General features: G+C 35.8%; 1 protein-coding gene across 2 annotated transcripts in view; it reads right to left on the bottom strand.

Moving 5' to 3' along the window:
* Positions 1–11,702, bottom strand: part of LOC125683704 (cullin-1-like) — a 30,662-nt gene extending 18,960 nt beyond the window's left edge. Inside the window, exons 1-7 of one of the 2 annotated variants that reach the window (XM_048925139.2) lie at positions 11,507–11,702; positions 10,858–11,121; positions 6,284–6,467; positions 4,557–4,724; positions 2,894–3,035; positions 1,201–1,364; positions 381–543 (exon numbers count right to left, since the gene is read on the bottom strand). In XM_048925139.2, coding sequence (XP_048781096.1) covers positions 381–543; positions 1,201–1,364; positions 2,894–3,035; positions 4,557–4,724; positions 6,284–6,467; positions 10,858–11,000 — 964 coding nt within the window. In that variant the 5' untranslated portion in view covers positions 11,001–11,121; positions 11,507–11,702. Of the gene's footprint in view, positions 1–380; positions 544–1,200; positions 1,365–2,893; positions 3,036–4,556; positions 4,725–6,283; positions 6,468–10,857; positions 11,122–11,200; positions 11,418–11,506 lie in introns of those variants that run through there. The other variant, XM_048925140.2, reaches the window with a different exon arrangement.
* Positions 11,703–19,287: the final 7,585 nt, after the last annotated feature.

Below are 19,287 nucleotides of genomic sequence, written 5' to 3'. Positions count from 1 at the left end.
CGACATTTGTTCAGCATTGGGTTTTTTTTAAATGCATTATCAAAATGATCCTGCTAAAATGTTGACTTTTGTTCTTTCAAACTTTACTTTCTAGTCACACAAGACTCAAAAACATTAATGAGATTTCTCATTACAACAACCCATTCCACTCCTAATTAAATCTATCACTCTGTATCAAAGTGCAAGGTTGCCATCTGGAGTATTCTCCTAACTAGCTTTTATCCATTTACATTCATGATGTTGAGTTTTCAAACTTGCACAATGCGAGGTAATGATATTTTGGTTAATGATTTTGCCATGTTCTAAAATTTTGAGACATTATTCAGAACAAACAAGTAACTACAGAGACTTTAGAAAAGTTTTCCCGACCAATTCCTCACCTTCATTTTTGTCATCATCCAGTAAGTGTTGAAACTCAAAATGGAAGATCTCCAGGTGTTTTTCAATCATCACCTTCTCGCACTTCTTAGCCAATATATCCTGTGTGCTTTCGTGCAGGTACAGCTGTACTCGCTTCTGCTCTTCCATCAATCGTGCTTCCTCCTATAATTCACAAAGATATCCACCATTCATATTTCTTCCACAAAAAAATTCACAGTGGTAAAATATCCATTAAAGAAATCAATAGTTTCGATTCAATGCATACTAATCATCAAATAAAATTAATCTGCTACATGGAGAAGACAATTCTAACTTCATCATGTCCTACATATTGATGTGTTTTGTTATCAGGGACAAACAAATCTACCTTTTTCATGTTTTAAACTTCTTGTCAGGGGCAGACCACTCTACCTTTTTCACCATACATGTATCAAACTTATTGTCAGTGGCAGACTAATCTACCTTTTTTCATGTATTACCCTTCTTGACAGGGGCAGACAACTCTACCTTTTTCATGTTTTAAACTTCTTGTCAGGGGCAGACCACTCTATCTTTTTCAAGTGCTACACTTATTGTCAGAGACAGACAAATCTACCTTTTCCATGTGCTACACCTATTGTCAGGGGCAGACAAATCTACCTTCTTAAGTGCTACACTCATTGTCAGGGACAGACAAATCTACCCTTTTCATACGCTACACTTATTGTCAGGGGCAGACAAATCTACCTTTTTAATGAATTACACATTGAGGTGGTTTATTGATTGTCAGGGGGAGACTAAACATTAATGCGTTTTATTGTCAGGGACAGACAACCCTACCTTTTTCATATATTCTGTGACTGGGTTCTGTCGTAAGAACTCGGTACTCTCTCTTGTGTAGTACCGCTCTGTGTCTTCCAAGAATGGGGTTTCGAAGTGTTCCTTGTAGACTCCCAGGGTGGGGCCTTTACTGGTGGGGTCATCCTCGTTCAGCCCCAGCTCAACTGAAACATACATCATCCATATTACAAACTCTCTGACATTTTGAAATTGTGAACATATTTCCCCCCCCCCCCCCCCCCCCCCCCCCAAAAGCCTGCATTATCTCGAGGGACAGAACCTGCAGCTGGATTGATGAATATCTACAAACATGTGGGTGTTTCACTGTACTATATTTAGGATAAGGTCCATATACACATGCATACCTATACTGATGACATCACTGTGATATCAATACTGTATGCAACTGCAGAGAATTAGATTCATGAATAGTCTAATATGGACCCTATTCTGAATGTAATTTAACACTTCATAAATAACACAGCTACTAGCATGAATTTGTTGTTAATTAGGAAAGATATACAAAACTAATGATAACTCAGTGGTGAATTTACATTACATGGCATTACAATTACATGAATTCTTGGAATTGACTAAAAATGACTATTTTTCAACACCTGTATGACTTCACAAAGTAAGAGCTATGTGTATCAATCTCACTAAGGACACCAAGATTAAAATATACTTATACTTGCATTTTAATGTCAAAAGTATACACACATGAATCTAGTATTGACCACTACAAAAGTGACTAAAATGTTAATATTTAAAAAAAAAATTCAAAATAAACACAAAAATTACCAACTTCTTGCAGTAATCGGGAAGGTCAAAATATTCTATGGGACTATGACCCTATGGTAATTTTTATTGGGCCATTTTCAGATTTAATGGGCCATCAACATATTTTAATGAGCCATTTTCAGTAAATAACAAATGTGCAGTGGAAAATTATTTTTATTGGTTTATATTTGTCTTTTAATCTAATCATGGCTATGATCTTTTCCACCGCTCTTGAAAATGTCTTTCCTTAGTTTCTTTTTCTTGGAATCAGTATCTGACGACAGTCTCTCATTGCTGTTCTTCCATTGTTTGCTTTCTCACTTTCTGTCGTTTCTACATCTGTCCTTGGCCTACCAAAGCTTAAAAGTGTTTGTTTTTGGATCTATTTTATCCTTTCTTAGGAGGCATTTCCTTAATACGCTAAAGTAAACATGTGTTACTTGAAGATGAACAGTTGGTGTAAGAGGAAACAATTTATTGGTTATCTATTTTGATTTTGATTTGTAATACCTCAACCAATGAGGTTCAGTGTATCAGAATATATAAGGATTAAAAACGAAAGTTTGAAGAATTTTTTTTTACCAGAATCCCCCCCCCCCCCCCCCCCCTCCCCAATTCACTTTTAGAGAAAGAACGCAAGTTACACTGGATAATGAATGTGCACTTTGGCACATGGATTAGATCATCTAATGGGCCAATTTTCATAGGAATGAGACTATGGCGCAGGGCCTTCCCAGTCACTGCTTCTTTTTATCCTATTCCAGAAGAGGAATCAGCTTGAGGAAAACATAGCTTTAAATACAGCTTCTGCTTATTCCAACAAAGAAATTACTAATATTTCAGAAAAATCCCAGAGCATTTGAATTTCGGGATCAGAAATGGTTGCTGCCAAGCCCTTTCCTTTTATTCTTACCATAGCAGTTAATGACACCACTAACGAGTCTGGTATTGATTGTCTCCCCATTTCTTTCCTTCTCAATCAGCTTCAGGACTGCATTTGTTACTTGTTTGTTCAATGGCCGGAATAAATGTTCCCTCCAGGTAATTAATGCCAGCTGTAAAAATCAGTGAGATTTTATTAACCACTTAATTAAGCACTGAAATAAAACTATGTATATTCTTGTCCGCGGGACCCGTAAAATGAACCACGAGTTATACTTCCATAACACGTCGCCCCTGTGCACATACACTGTGTGAACAACTCATGCATCAGCGTGTTGTATAGGAAATAAAATAATGAAGTACTACTTTATAGTTCTGTAGTACATCTAGAGAGGTGGGGTACCAATCTCTCTCCACAAGCAACACCTCTTTAAAAGTTGTAATCTTTTATTTTACATGATGAATTCTGTAATCTATTTAACCATATAAGGTTATCTCCCCTTCCATTCATTCCTCCAATGTTTGAGGGGACTTTTCAGTTATCCATCTGTAACATACCTAGAGGACAATTTCCAACAGAGCAAAACTAGAACTGTCCAATTTGGACTAATACCCCCCCCCCCCCCCTATCAGATGGTGGGAGAAATAGTTAACAAATAAATGGTTTGCAAGATATAGTCTGGACAATGACAACAATACCCCCCCCCCCCTTAAATGGAGAAAAAAACCTCCTTGAATGATGAAAAAAAATTCAATCAAAATAGCAGGTACATAACTTTAACTTGATTATTCCTATACACAGTCTTAATCAAATCTGTGCATCAGTGTTCAATAGTGTCTATGAAAAGGTGATTCCAGTATCCCCCTCCCCTCCCCCTTGAATTCATTTGCTGGGGGACATAATCAAGAAGTGAGACCATGATCAAACAAAACGAGAAAAGATGACATTTTAATAAGAGTACACTGTTCCTACCAAGATGAGTCCTGTTTCTTCTATCTATACACACAGATAGAATAAACACAAAGTCTCCAGCTGGGATTTGTGGAAGACTTAAACTGAGACTCGTGGAAGACTTAAACAGAAAGTCTCCAGCTGGGATTCGTGGAAGACTTAAACTGAGACTCATGGAAGACTTAAACAGAGACTCGTGGAAGACTCAGAGACTCGTGGAATATTTTCATCAATAACATTGCAGTGGACTGTGTTAAGTATTTGAGACTGTTATTTTGCAATTCCAACGATCACTCATGGTGATTTGTTATTGATGATTAAACCGACATTAACGCATCAAAAACACCATCACATGTCACAAATCATAAGTTGTGCAGCAGGAAAAAAAATTCTGGCTGATGTATGCAGAACAAGTTGGTCATAGACTTCAGAGTCAAAAATTTACTTCCAAAAAATCGATTTACATGCCAGTATATTCTGTACGTGATACAAGATAGTTTTAATGAAATTTGTTCTTCAGTGCTAAGATATACTCTGGACAAATCATGTCTACAGATGAACAGGCAGACAGGCAAGGTGATTCCAGAGCAGGTATATTTAGAAGATTAGGTCTAATAGAGTTGAATTCGTATAGGAATAGTTTTAAAAGTCTTACAAAGTATATTCAAAATATTGAGATAGTGATTTCAAGGTCATATTATACATGTTTCATATATGTGAAATATGGACTGAAATGTCTTACAGAGTAAATTTCATAGATGCCCTTTGTGCCCTCATCACACTCTCGTCTAACCCAGTGACGATTTAGGTATGCACATACGCCATTCAGAACACGGCTCGAGAACTGGTAGTCCTCCCATTGCTTTGTATAGAATGACAAAACTTGTTCATCCAGCAAATCCTGGCCGTCCTGCAAGAGAGACACTTACAATTCAACATACATTAGAAATAATATTGTCATTAGAATTGTTGGTTGGTTATTAAACAATTCAGCATCTCATTAATATTGTAAAAAACAAGAAGAAAAAATAAGCAAGATGTGTTTGTGAAACACTATGCCCCTGGTGGCAATATAATAAAAAAAAAAAAAAAAAAAAAAAAAACCCACAACGAAAGGTTTTGTCCTAAAGAATTGGAATTTATATCCAAAATAAGAAAGCCTACCTCAATTAGTTTAGGAGATATTGCCTTGGTTAACTTCCTTAGAAGTGGATCACACTCCAAGGTCAAAATCTTTACTTAGGTACCAAAAGAAAGCTCTTGTCACAAGAATGCATATATATATATATATATATATATATATATATATATAAAATTTATATGAGCTCTACCCCCTTCACGAGCAAGTTTAAAGTTCCCAACATAGGACAAAAACAAAATGCACCCCCCCAAAAAAATTTCTGGTCTTCCAATATTATGGGAGGCATGAAAAGCACTGTGGTCTCTCAAGATCAATCTTAATTGTAAATGAAGTTCTTAAGATGAATTAGTCCACATAACATATACATTTAACAAAATGAACAAATCAACCGGCTATAGGGAAACGGAGAGTAATATTTTTTTTATATGAACATGAAATGGAAATTATGTTGTTTTCCTTAAACAGTTTTGGCTGATCCATGCGGACAAACCTACTGCAATTATAACATACCACATTGAAAGATAAAAGTATGCAACAACAGAAATGATTAACACCTAAATGATAGGACTGTGCGGTGCACCATGATTCATACCATCCGATTCGATGCACCGATTACAAATTCCGGATTTCGGTTCGGTTGAGATTTTACATACACGGTCACCAAAAACAACAAATATGGCATCCAAGTTATGTGCAGAACATGTGGATTTTTATGCAACAGAGATTTAAATCACTACTGTATTGAGATTTAGTATTTTCACCACTCAGATACCAACAGAAAATGGTCTGTAAGATCATTGCAGTTTATCTTTACATGACATACAGAATTTCTCTCAGTGCTGGAGTGAAATCAACATTGTAGATAATGTTTTGACAATTAATATGAGAGAAAAGTAAATCAAGAAAGGAGAGATAATTAATAAAATTGTTGAATTTCGACATAATAAATGAAAACAATACCATATACATTTTAAATTGACTATAGATGCATTTAATAATCCAAAATTTATGATTCAACAAATTTTAATAGTCTGTCAATGTTTTCTTTTTTTTGTATCAAAGTTATAATATGCAATTATAAACAGATATTATGTTTACAAATGACGACATATAGTCATACAAAACTTGAATAAAATTAAATTAAGCATGCTACTCATTAAAAGTGTTACTTATTGTGCTGTCATTAGATAAATTAGACCTATTACATGAACCGAATCGAGAAAAAAGCAACGAATCATGCTGTTCTGAATCAAAACCAAACTGAGCTAACCCCGAATCGTCCCAGCCCTACTACATGATTATTTGTCATCTAAAAACCTGTTACTCACTGTTAAAAGATTGACCAAATACTGCTTCAGGAATTCTTTAAGTCGCTTGTACAGTTCCAGCCCTACAAATTGTGCACCACCTGTTGGTTGGTTTGGGCCGCCACGCCGACTGGTCGGCATTCGGGACTGTCTCTGTCCACTGGGGCTGGACTGGTGGACACTGGTACAATAGTTATACACATGACTATCTGGGTCAAGGACAAATTAATAACAGATTTTAAGAGTAAACCATCAATCCAAACCCACACTACATAAAGTGTAGCTTCAATAATCTCTCTTGTCCCGTGGGGATCCGATCAGGGTTAGCATAGGTCCTCAGTACCCCTTTCTTGTCGTAGAAGGCGACTAAATGGGATTGATGGTCCTTTGGATGAGACCGCAAAAACCGAGGTACCACGTCACAGCAGGTGTGGCATGATAATGATCCCTCCCTGCTCAAAGGCCTTAAGCGCCGAGCATAGGCCGAAATTTTGCAGCCTTTCACCAGCAATGGTGACGTCTCCATATGAGTGAAATATTCTCAAGAGGGACGTTACACAATATTCAATCAATCAATAATCTCTTCGCTGAAAACACATACAGTTTCAAACTTTGTGAGGAATTCTTGCAAAAAACTTTCCTTGAAAACAAAGCTTACATTTCTCATTTCTTTTTCATCCAATTTATAATATTTCATAATCCACAGCTTATTATCATAAAATGCTGCAAAGACACTGCCACAACAATGTAGACACCAGGGGGCAGACCATGCAGTATGTTTTTCTAGGAGATACATTCATCTGCCCTTGAGCTTTACACAGAAACAATGAAACATTTGCAGGTCTACATAAAATTAGAACAAATTCATTTAAGTGCATTTAATAATATTAAAGCATAGTAAAAACATAAGTAATATTTGTGAATGCTACCAATAAAACTGAATTACAACTTTGATTTACATGTATTTAGGCAGAAATGTGAAACTAATTGTCCATCGTCACTAAGGAACCATTTCATATTTAAGGGGAATTTTTGAGAATGCTGTTATGAGCTTTCAGAGGAGGGGATGGGGACATATAATACAGATTATGATATATATCTCAAAGCATTTATAAATAGATTGATTACTGATCGAATTATTAACTATCAATATTGTAAGAATTAACAATTACGAAAATAACTTAGGGGGAAAAGTACCATTTACCAGTGGTAAGAACCTTGATAAATCCCTGAAACATGACAGCAAATGACAGCCCATAAATTGGGCAAGGGTTAAATTGAAGGAAAATAAAAGTGCATTGGACTTGCATGTTTATTTGCAAATTGTTTTATGAGTTTTATCATCATTGAAAGGTCTTTAAGACTTTGATATCAGACAGTCTGTTTGAAACCAGTGCTTTTTTTCCAGAACTTTGGCACTGGGGCCCAGGGCCCTTAGAATTGGAAAAATTAGCAACAAAACAAGAAAATTGGGAAAATTCATTTCTAATGATTTACTTTATTTAGATCTACTCCCCAATAAAAAACGACAATATTTCACTTTTTTTTGATTTCTTAGTTTTTTAATGTAAGGCCAATTCAACTTAAGGCCAATTCAACTTAATTGATAGATTATCATCCCTGCCCGCCCCAAATTTTTTACTTTGCGAAGCTTGCGATTTCTGGAATATTTTCATGTCCAACTCCGGTATTTACACTTCTTGTTTACATTTCCGGTATAGGAACGTGAAAAGTCACGTGAAGAAAATAGATTTATATAGTTTTCTTAATTTCTCGCGTTCTTACAGACGTAAATCTTCAAGAAGTTAGGTACATTTCTGTTATATCCAATAAATTAAAGCTTAACCTGGAATTAGTGTATGAAAATAGCATAGATTGATATCCATCTGCCATTAAATGATGCGGATCTGTTGGAAAAAAAAACTCGTTTGTCTTTAATATTTTTCTCTGAAAATAAAAATTAAAAAATAAAATCCTCCCTCCCGCCCCATACTTTTTGCTGGTCCTGGATGATAATCTACTAATTAAGTTGAATTGGCCTAATACTGACTATTACAGAGTTGGTGAAAGAGCATAAAAAGCTACCAGACATCATGTCCTGTAGATTAGGGAAAATTTAGAAAATCTACCAGACAAGTTAAAAATTTATCAGACAGAATAAAAAAACCCAAGATTGTTTCACCTTTTTTTTTATTCAAGCCTTGAGTGTGACAGTTTAAAACATTTACTTGTGTTTAACCAGATCACTATGTTTTGACCACATATGAATTTACTCATGAATTAAACTTTCTTATCAATTTTGTTGTAGTTTGATTTTCATTCTTTATTTTTCATAGACTGTGCTTGTGGATATAACCACATACCTCGGAACCCCCAGCCAGCACCTCCACCCCCCCACCCCACAAAAAATATATCTTTAGAACAAATATAACCATTTTCGTTTCATTACTCATTTTACAATGCATATTCCAGTGTGCGAAATTAACCATGGACCGATAGACAATGTCTAGAGAAAACCGAGTCGGTCTATACCAATCGAAATAGCTATAGACCGACTTGTCTATAGGAATTCTGAGTAAAAAAACTGGTTCTCCGCTGCTTATTTAACATATATGAGAAGCGGGACCAGTTTATATGTAGTATGCTGATGTTTCTGTTCACCCCTTAGCTGTAATAAAATGTTCCACAATGTAGTTACAAATCATTCGAATCAGAATGTTTATTTTCAACAGGGGGGTGTCAATTTGATATGTCCTTTTTTGAACGGTTTTTAAAAATATGTGTAAGGTGCACGCCCTGGAATCAAACGGAAAGCGGTCAGTACAACAAGCTCCAGCAAGGCTTAAGTCGCAGAAAATAATGAGAAAACGAAATGTAGTAGCAGTGACTTAGATGAAGAATCAGACAGTGAAAATGAGCGGGACTAAAATGAAAAAGAAATTCTAATTGAAAAGCTTGACGTGCACGAAATTGAAAAAGAACATAAAAACAAATTACCAAACCGAATTTGTGTCTATTATTTATTTTTTAATAACAATGAATATTGCTTGTTAAATTTCAGTCTATAGGAATTTGTTGTGGTCTATAGGAAATAAAATGACTATGGACCAAAAGTCTATAGAACTTTAAAGTTAGTTTCGCACACTGTATTCACTATGAAACGTAAAACTTGTCATTTCTAGCATCTTTGGTCAGAGACTTCGAAAATGAAAGTAGATAACCCCTTGGAAAACTCTACACAATACTAATAAAGAAAAGTATTATGTGGTGTAGTTGTTTACTCACTCAACCTTACAATAAAATTTCTTCGAACTGCACAGCACAAAGCCAGCCAATATTTACGTGATCTATTACATATAAATAAATTTCAAAATTTGTAACTGACGAAAATCGGACCTATTGCCACGGAAGTTAATAGTCATATTCTAAAAATATTTGCTGTAAACTAAAGGGGAGGAAGATATGCGATCATGCTGTTCGAGCACCTGTGTTTACACATTCAACTTTATTTTTTACGTCTGAACTACAATTTTTCAACCATGTGATAGGCCACACAATCGGAAGTAGAATGACATGTGTGATATTGAAAGTACATGCACGGAGTGGGCTCATGATTTCTGAGAAAACAAATTTGTTGTACAAAAGCAAGTTATCTATATACCAGAAGAAATTTTTGTTTGCACAAAAGCCAATAAACGCAGATACAATCCCTTTTTTGTCTGCTAATACCTACTGGACAGTTTGTCAGATGAGTTTCTAAGTTTTACTGGACAAATTCAAAATTTACCAGAGATATCCGGGAGTCCGGCGTCTTTCGCCAACTCTGCTATTATTCAACATGATCAGTGATCGCGAAATGTTATAAGATAAGGAATCATCGTACAAAACACACTGCCATGATCTGTACTTTTGATTTAGTACCAGAAGGGAACATTTTAGTTAACTCGTACAACGTTTGAGACTAAGAAAATTACGATTTCATCGGTTTATTTTTCGGCAAGTGAATTGGGAACTTTTAGTCTCAAAATTGGGAAAAATCAACGGTTTTTGGCATTGGAAATGGTACCGTTTATCGGTACCAGTTATATAAGGGGGGAAATGCTGCGTAGTTTTCGAAACCGTTGCTGGAAAGTCACCGGACATTCGGACCGAAGATTTAACGAAGTTTACCGGACCAAGAGTCAAATTACCGGACATGTCCGTCGGTCCGACGACATTTCGCTTTCACTGCATGATTACATATATCAGAAATCACAAGGTGCCATAATAGATAAAATATACACAATATAGACATTTTGTTTATTTTAAGAATTTACGACTGGGAACTTTGCGGTCAGATTTTGGAAAAATTTCAGAATGGAACTGGAGCAGATATTCAGCCCCCCCCCCCCCCCCCCCGCTAAAAAAAAACCCACTGGAAACCAAGGTCAACTCACGACAGCCAAGGCCAACGGCCAATCGTCATCTGCATAGGTGGAGGAAGCTAAATAATACTGAACACATCTGCATTAACTGACTTATATTAAGTCTGTAGTAGGCCTAGTCTTTTTCTATTTTTTGACAACAATACAAACACCAATTTTCCCAAAGGATACGTGTAAAGCTCCATGTATCTGGTTTTAGGCATGCTCTGTCGACTGTAGACATTTTTTATTCCTTCCTTCAAATCATCCCAAATCTGATCAAGGCCAATCTGCTTCAGCCCATGCGGGTTTGTGGGTCTGCCACTCCCGGACATTGTGAATTCACTAGGTCTTATAATAACTGAACAGTTCCAACATAAAATTTAATTCCTCAGGTCAATAAATGATCAGATATCAGGTTTCCTTTTCCATCTCTTCATTTATCTGCGTGCATATCTGAAACAAAATGTGTACTCAGTAAGCCAATGTAAAATATCGAACAGTAGTTCCTCGACAACATTCTGATAGAACTTACAAGTCTAATTCGACTCCTTTGTTCCATAGAATTTTAACTCTATTCTGTTATAGAAGACCCCGGTTCACTCTGATATAAGGATTCTTTACTCAGAGAAAAGATTACAGCGTTTCCATATAAGGCAGAAGTCCGAATAGCTCAAGTGTATGTGATCATGTCAAAAAATAAAACATCTTGAATAGATTTGCTAAACATGACCAAGATGGCGACCACTATTGAAAGATTTCTCAATAGATACTGAATAGGCTCCATATATCGTTGAGATGATTATCTTTCACACGATTTTGAAAATTTAACATTACTTACCGCAACAAATTAAAGAAAAGAAGGTAGTATGCATCGCTTTTCTCACATCCAGATTGTTCTATTGCCTGACATTTTCTGGTCATGAAGATTTAATTTCCCTTGGTTTACAACATTGCCGCCAGAGGAACAGCAAATAATTTTTTTTTTTTTTATTAACTCGTACCATGTTATTTCGACACAGTTCTCTCCCGTCTCTAATATGGGTGTTTCTAAATCGCGGAAAGGAAAAGGGAACGGAAAATGTTGTATGCAACATGCAAAGGTCAGCATTTTGGCTTATTATGAACAAGAGAAGAATATAAATTACAGAGAGAACGGGAAGTCATCCTCAGAATCCAACGTTTCATAGATGTGCCCCATACTAATGTACCATTATCACTTGATTACGAAAAAATATATATAACAAGCGCCTGGGGTACCACCCCCTTCCGGCTTCAAATGTCATTTTTTGACAACCTCCTTCCCCCGACTGTGACAATATGTTGTTTCACAAATTAAAAAAGAGTTATAATAAGTATTCTGAAGCCTTGAATTATAATTAACCCTTTTTATTACATTATTCTGGCTGCACCATTGGAAATGATTTTATGAGTCTATCCATGCTATGATCCGTAGCAGGGGCGTCGACAAATGGGCGGCAGACCGCCGCCCCAATAATTTGCCCCCCCCCCCCCAAATAGTAATAGAAATATATAAATAACATCAAAATACAAGATTAAAAGATATCTACGCATTGGAGCGGCGAGTATAACAGCGATGGGGTCACAAGTGTGAAAGCTAAATTGTTTACACAGACGCAAAATGGAATGTACATGTATGTCTGTATACCTGTACCTGTCGGGTGTAAACAATAAAAGGGGTTTTATTGCTGTAAGTGCGGGTTTGCTACAAATTGTTCATTGTCTGATTAATTGGTTGATCGATGTTTGGAAGCTTTAATGATTCTAGGTTTTAAGTCATTAAAAAAAGTATCAAAAAATATTAGAATTGATGAGCATATTTATAAATCAAAGGAAAATACTGAAAATTAGTCAAAATTCAACGTCTGAAGCAACTTGTTGAGAGATTTTTTTTATTTTTTTTTTTACCTTTGTCACACATATTCCTGCATTTCAATTTTAAAACAATGGAAGGATTAACAAGTATCGATAAACCTGTTTATCTTTATTTCCTAAGCGTTGTCTTGGCAATAATCCAGAACCGAGTTCTGTCAACCTCTCTTGGTTTAAACGTTCCATACGTATGGTTATATTATGATGACTGGGGCGGATCCAGGAATTGCGGTTACGGGGTGAGCCATTTTATGAGGCAGGGGGTCTGGGGGCCGCCTTTAGGCCCCTGGTGGGGGCCCAGGGGGCGAAACCCCCATGCAGAAGCTCCTGGATTTTTACAGATTTTATAGGGCTTGAAATATGTCTTCTATTTAGTCATTTGTACTATTTTCTATCATTTTTTATAAGGTGAAATTAATAAAATGACGCAAATTTTAAGGATTTTTGGAAAAAATAAAATTATCCCAACAAAGTAATTCAAGAAATCAAAAGATTTTGTAATTCATTTCTCCGGGAGTGGAATAAATTATTGCTTCTTATATCGTTTAGTACATTTTTCTAAAGAGCATACCACGATTTACCTTAAATTTTAAAATTTTAGGGGGGGGGGGGGGGCGGCGGCTGCACATCCGCCACTGGTGAAGTATCAACATATTACATTTCATCTACTCTATGCTATTTTTAAAGGAAGCAAATCTTATGTATTACATGTATTGAAATCAAACGTGATATTTGTGAAAGTATTTTTGTTTTTAATCTTCATTTTTTTCTCTTATTTTCAGGCAAAAGATCATGGAACATCTTAAGTTTGATTCATAATCTGAGTATTGGGATTAAATGATTGATAAGTCAAGGATTCCAAAATAGAATTGGTATTCAATATTGCTTCATTTAAGTCAAAGCATGTTAGTTATAGACCCCCCCCCCCCCCGTTTCGATCCAGTCCGCCTCCCCAATGTTAAATATTTGCCGACGCCCCTGCGTAGTCAAAACCAGTGTGTCAAGAGCACGTCAGACATACTTTGACCCATTATATTGGCAAAATAGATCGTTATAACGATCATGTAATTTGTGAAATGCTGACTTTAAACGAGACTGTTGAAAACCCTGTAACACCAACTTGTTTGTCAGTGACCTGTCTTGATTTAAAAACTGATCATACGCAGGACAAACTCTTGCATATCAAATCAGTTGAGAGATTATAAGACTCTCTTATGAGTAGCCATGAAATATAAGGTGATTCCACCCGATGGTTGCAAAAAAGATGTGAAACCCGAGGCTTTGCCGAGGGTTTTACCGCTTTTTTGGAACCCCGAGGGTGGAATCACCTTAATATTTCATGGCAACTCATAAGAGAGTATTTTTCTCTCATATTTCTAGAGTTTTCCGTTTTTCTTGTGCCCAGCGACGCCATTTTGAGAATTTTTCAATTAATTAATTTTTCGCTGTACATTAAAAATAACACCAGAAACGAATTCTACGACCCTCATTTTGGCAACTACGTTGCCGACAAAAAATCGGCCGACGAGTGTATAAGTGAATTGTATTAGAGTTATTCCTCTTTGAATAAATTGCATGACGTAACTCGACAGTCCATCAGCGCGAAACATTTTGACAGACCTAATCAGAATATGAAGGCTCAACTGCACGGTTTTTTTTCTTAGAGGAGCATTGATATTGATATTAATTGAGCAGTTATTTAATGACGAGTGTGTGAAGAGAGATTCCAAGTGGTTTTTGTTGGTGGATATGGGCATGGCTAAACTTTCGTTTTCCGCGCGTGCAAGGACTCGAGTCTCATGGACATTGAAGGCACTTATTTCACCTGAGACACGGACAGTAGACGTTGACAGAGTGAATGTGGAGGTAGGCCTAGAACTAATAGACCGTGTGGGCTGGGTTTCTGTGAACTGGCATAATGCACCGGATGACATAGGTGTACGAGGAATTTGTGACTGTTGTTGAGTGTTACTGTGCAGTAATTGTTCAAGGAATGTGTATATTTGTGTCCGGTCACATACACCTGGAGATGCATCAGGGACATTACAATCTGTCATTTTTTGTACAAGAGCTTTGCAGACACTCGTGTTTGTCAATCGAGGCGAGGTAAGTTGCAAGCTAGTTGTGTATTGATTATGACGTCACGGGATATGTAGATAGAAATATCTTGCATACCTTTCTTTCATAGAATATCTGTATCTTACATACGTAGATATGAGAGAAATAAACATCATATGCAGGTGATAATGGACTATTGCTACATAAATATGGGAAGTTGATGATGGAGAAGCTGAACTCGTACTGTTTGTCATAAAGTTAAGTCATTACAGAAAATGGGCTTTGGCGTTAACGTACGTGTTCAATAACATATCTAAGTATGAAGCAGATGTAAAAGACTCTGTGGTGTCTTCTATTTCGATTTCACTGGGATATATCAAATCCACATATGAATATTATGATTCTTAAAATAGACAAAACGTTGTCGATATCTCTAAATGTCGAGTTGAAGGTCATAGCTAGAGATTTTTTTTCTTGTTGGAACATTTACTTGATTCAACAATGTATTTTTGTTTGTATGGGTTTTTATAAAGTTTGGGAATCCAGTATACGTACGGTAACTCTTATTCATCAATCCTATTGACTGGAATATTAAATGTGTCTAAAACTGAAGCATGATTTAGAAGAATTTCATCATTTGAAAAGGCAGTTGGAGTACAGGGATAAGGATTTATCGACGACGTTTTATCTATTAACAATAATAATTTTCATTCATATATCGATTCAATATATCCTTGTGAACTCGAAATAAAGGACATCATAGAGTTTTCTACATCTGCTTCTTACTTGAATATTTTATTGAATATACAATGTAGATGTCAATAACAGCAAATTAAAAACCCAACTTTATGACAAATGGGATGACTTCAGCTTCTCCATCGTCAATTCCCCATATTTTTGTAGCAACATTCCCTTATCACTTGCATGTGGTGTTAGTGTCTCTCAACTGATTCGATGCACAAGAGCATGTTCTGCGAATGATTTTGTTAAATCGAAGCAGGCTACTACAGTTGATATTACAGGTGTTTTAACAGTCTCATTTAAAGCCAGTATTTCGCAAATTCTATGGTCGATATCACGATCTAATTTACCTATACAGCCTGTTCTGCCATTGGGTCAAATGCTGTCTGACGTGTTTCCAGCCAATTGTAAGGCCGTTCTTTACACACTGATTTTGACTACGAATTACCCCTTTTACCCGATCAAGATAAAAGGTTCCCGGCAGGTGTGACCGGTCGACAGGGGATGCTAAAAAACATTTGCCCAACTCTTGACTTTGTAATCTTTATTGGAATTATGAGATTGGTCACTGTTAGTTATCTTTAGCTTTCAATTATGGCCTTGATAAAATCGAAAGCAAGCTAATTATTGATGCGAACTATATACACATTTAGCTAAAATACCTGGCCAATAAAAAAGAGTACCTTGCTTTGTTATTAGTTATACAATATTTTGGTCTTTTAATTATTTGAATGTTACTGTGCCCAATTTTTACTTTTGTGGATCATAACCCCCTCAGTTATTTGCATAAATTGTCAAATTCACAAGAGTTTACAAGAGTTTATCATTACAAGAGTGTGCTTTTGATATTTCAAGGATATCAAAGTCAACAACAATATTATTGCAGATGCCTAGTCAAAGAGTATCGTAAATATACCGGTATTGTATCCAGTTTCATCTTTTGTTGCTTTGACTTGATGTAAGTGTATTTCGATCTTGAAATTTGGAGAATTTTAAGTTTTCATTGTCATTCAAACTTCTGTAGGGGAATGCTGTGTACTACTTGATTGACATCTGTAACCTAGACAAGATTCTAGACGATCTATATTTAGAACGATGTTTGTCAGAGTTCAATAGACAGATGATGCAATACCTGTTGCCCGCATTGTTTAATTAGTCCTATTGTAAGTTAATTTTTTTCCATTATACATGTATATATATATTTCTGTAAATAATTGTAAATGAATTGTGAAATCTTTAAATTGTTTGTAATTCTGCTGGTCTCGGATTATTCTTATCCATAACACACGTACAAGCACCATAACCACAATGTAAATCACATTCTATTGATGTACGACAAGGAAAAAATCTCATACCAATCTTTAAAAAATAAACATGCATCCAACTATACCAAGTTCACTTAATATTATGTACAAAGAAAACACAAAAAGGATATTGCAGATAGTTCAATTCAAGCCGATTTCAAATCTGCACGTACTAAAAAACATTCTGAAACAAACTGTACTTACTTGCATCTGCATATTAGTACCTTCGTTCTCATACAATGCTTCTATTGTGTGCTTGGGCTTTTCGTGTATTCGTCCTTCATTGATTTTGCTAGTCTCTTGTTTCTATCTTACTATACGTTGTAAACTGCGGTCTTTGTTCCTGTATGGAGAGGGTATGCAGGCAGAACCTGCTCTGTTGTTCAGTGTACATGCACAGAGATTTCTTAGACAGTTGAAATAAAGGATTTCCCCCCGTAACATTGCTTTCTATTCCTTGTATAACATAAAATCGATATACTAAGATACTATTGTCTCCAAGGAAGCTCTGGGGTCGAAGTATTGCAAAAAAAAAATTATGTGTATAACATAGTCTTCCATTTAATTGAAATCGAGTTTACCTGTAATAATTCAAGGCAATCATTGATATTGTCTAAATGTATTGAGGGTATCGATACCCTTACGTCTTTTTCTGATTTCAAGTCAATTTTCAGAGAAATGCCACCGATATTTACACGTTTTCTACTTTTTAAACAATGTACATTCAATCCCCAAGCATCTTTAGCGAGGAAAATTACAGGAAAAGTTTTCTATTATTCATAGTAAAATTTTTAACGTTTGTCTTGAAAGTTTCATGACGTCATGGGAATAGACATCTGTAATTTAACACTGCCTTAAAGGGGAACAACTGGAATAATTGGGATTAAAGGGGAACAACTGGAGTAACTGTGATTAAAGGGGAACAACTGGAATAACTGGGATTAAAAGAACAGTTGTAGTTTGATTTCTTCATGAATAATTCAGTTTGCAGGTTTCAGATCTCATCATACTTTTTTAACGGTGACCATAACTCCGTTTTGTGCATTGTTCTCCACTTCTAATTCAATTCCTGTATAGAGAGGACTTGAATCCACAAAACCTATTGTATTGTCCATTTGGACTTCTGTTTCTTTAAGTAGTGAGCTTAAATTGGTAGTACTTCTTGTGTTGTCCATTCTCAACTTTGTTCCTCTATTGAGAGGACTTCAATTTACAATGTTCTCTGTCTGAAGAGAAGTCAAATTTACAGAATGTGTTACCAGTATATTATTCTCTGTCTGAAGAAGAGTCAAATTCACAGAATGTGTTATATTGTTCTCTGTCTGAAGAAGAGTCAAATTCACAGAATGTGTCGTGTTGTTCTCTGTCACTTTGGTTCCTGTATATAGAGACGACTTGTATTGGCAGTATCTGTTGTTATTCGCCATAACCTTTGTTCTTGTTACTCGCACTGTATGCTTTATAGAATAAAATTCTCCCTTTTTAATTATGAATAGGTTGTATATTTTGTGTTAAGAAACATAAGAATTACATTGAATATTACATTATTAGGGATTAGACTCAGGAATCCGGCTTATTCCTGTGTTTGAATTTAGCTCAGAGGTAAGCAAACAATGTACACGGTTTTGTGACTTTAGTTTTGTTAGTTACACAGTCTACAAATATGTCTGAAGCGGGATATCATTTATTGTATACCTGGTTTGCTGTTCACTGCTACTTCAATTCCTGCATAGAGAGGTTTTGTATTGTCAGTACCTGTTGTTTTGTTTACCGTAATATTTGTTCTTGTGTATAGATGACTTATATTGGCAGTACCTATTGTGTATAGATGACTTATATTGTCAGTACCTATTGTGTATAGATGACTTATATTGTCAGTACCTATTGTGTATAGATGACTTGTATTGGCAGTACCTATTGTATATAGATGACTTATATTTTCAGTACCTATTGTGTATAGATAACTTATATTGGCAGTACCTACTGTGTTATCCACTGTGACCTTTGCTCATTGTTAGGGCGGGTTTATACAGACAGTGCATTTATTGCCTGATGAAATGTTCTTAAAACAAAGAACCTGCTGATCCCTCGGCGTATCCCTCTGAACAGATTGTGGTGCTGAAGTACAAGTATCCCCTCCACGAATCTCTAATGTAGTAACATGGCAAGTTTAAATCAACTAGCATTTGAAATTTATACTGAAGTCAGACTACATGAATAAAAATCAACATAAATGAAGAAATTATATCGTGGAATTGGTAATGGGGAATGGCATTGCCCCCTTGTAACAATGTTTTCTAATAACGATTTCATTTCGTAAGGCCGGTGATTCTTTTTGAATGAGTTCCGTCTACATAAATTTTATTGTATCCCCAGTTTTGATGTATTAGTTATACCGATACAGACAGTAATGACATTAGACCTCAAATCATAGTGAAAGTTTACAGACAGACAGACAACCGAAAAACGATTAAAACCAGCAACGTGTAAAATTTCATTTCACACTGAATACAAATATCTTTTATTCGTTGCCATTTCCTCTGCCAAAAAAAAGAAAAAAAAAAGAAAAAAAGAAAGAAACTCGGTGCGGATTTTATTTTCACCGATAGAGCAAGGAAACCACACA

Source organism: Ostrea edulis, chromosome 6 (assembly GCF_947568905.1).
Source record: "Ostrea edulis chromosome 6, xbOstEdul1.1, whole genome shotgun sequence".
NCBI classification, from domain to species: Eukaryota; Metazoa; Mollusca; class Bivalvia; order Ostreida; family Ostreidae; genus Ostrea; species Ostrea edulis.
This window is presented reverse-complemented; position numbering and strand designations above follow the sequence as displayed.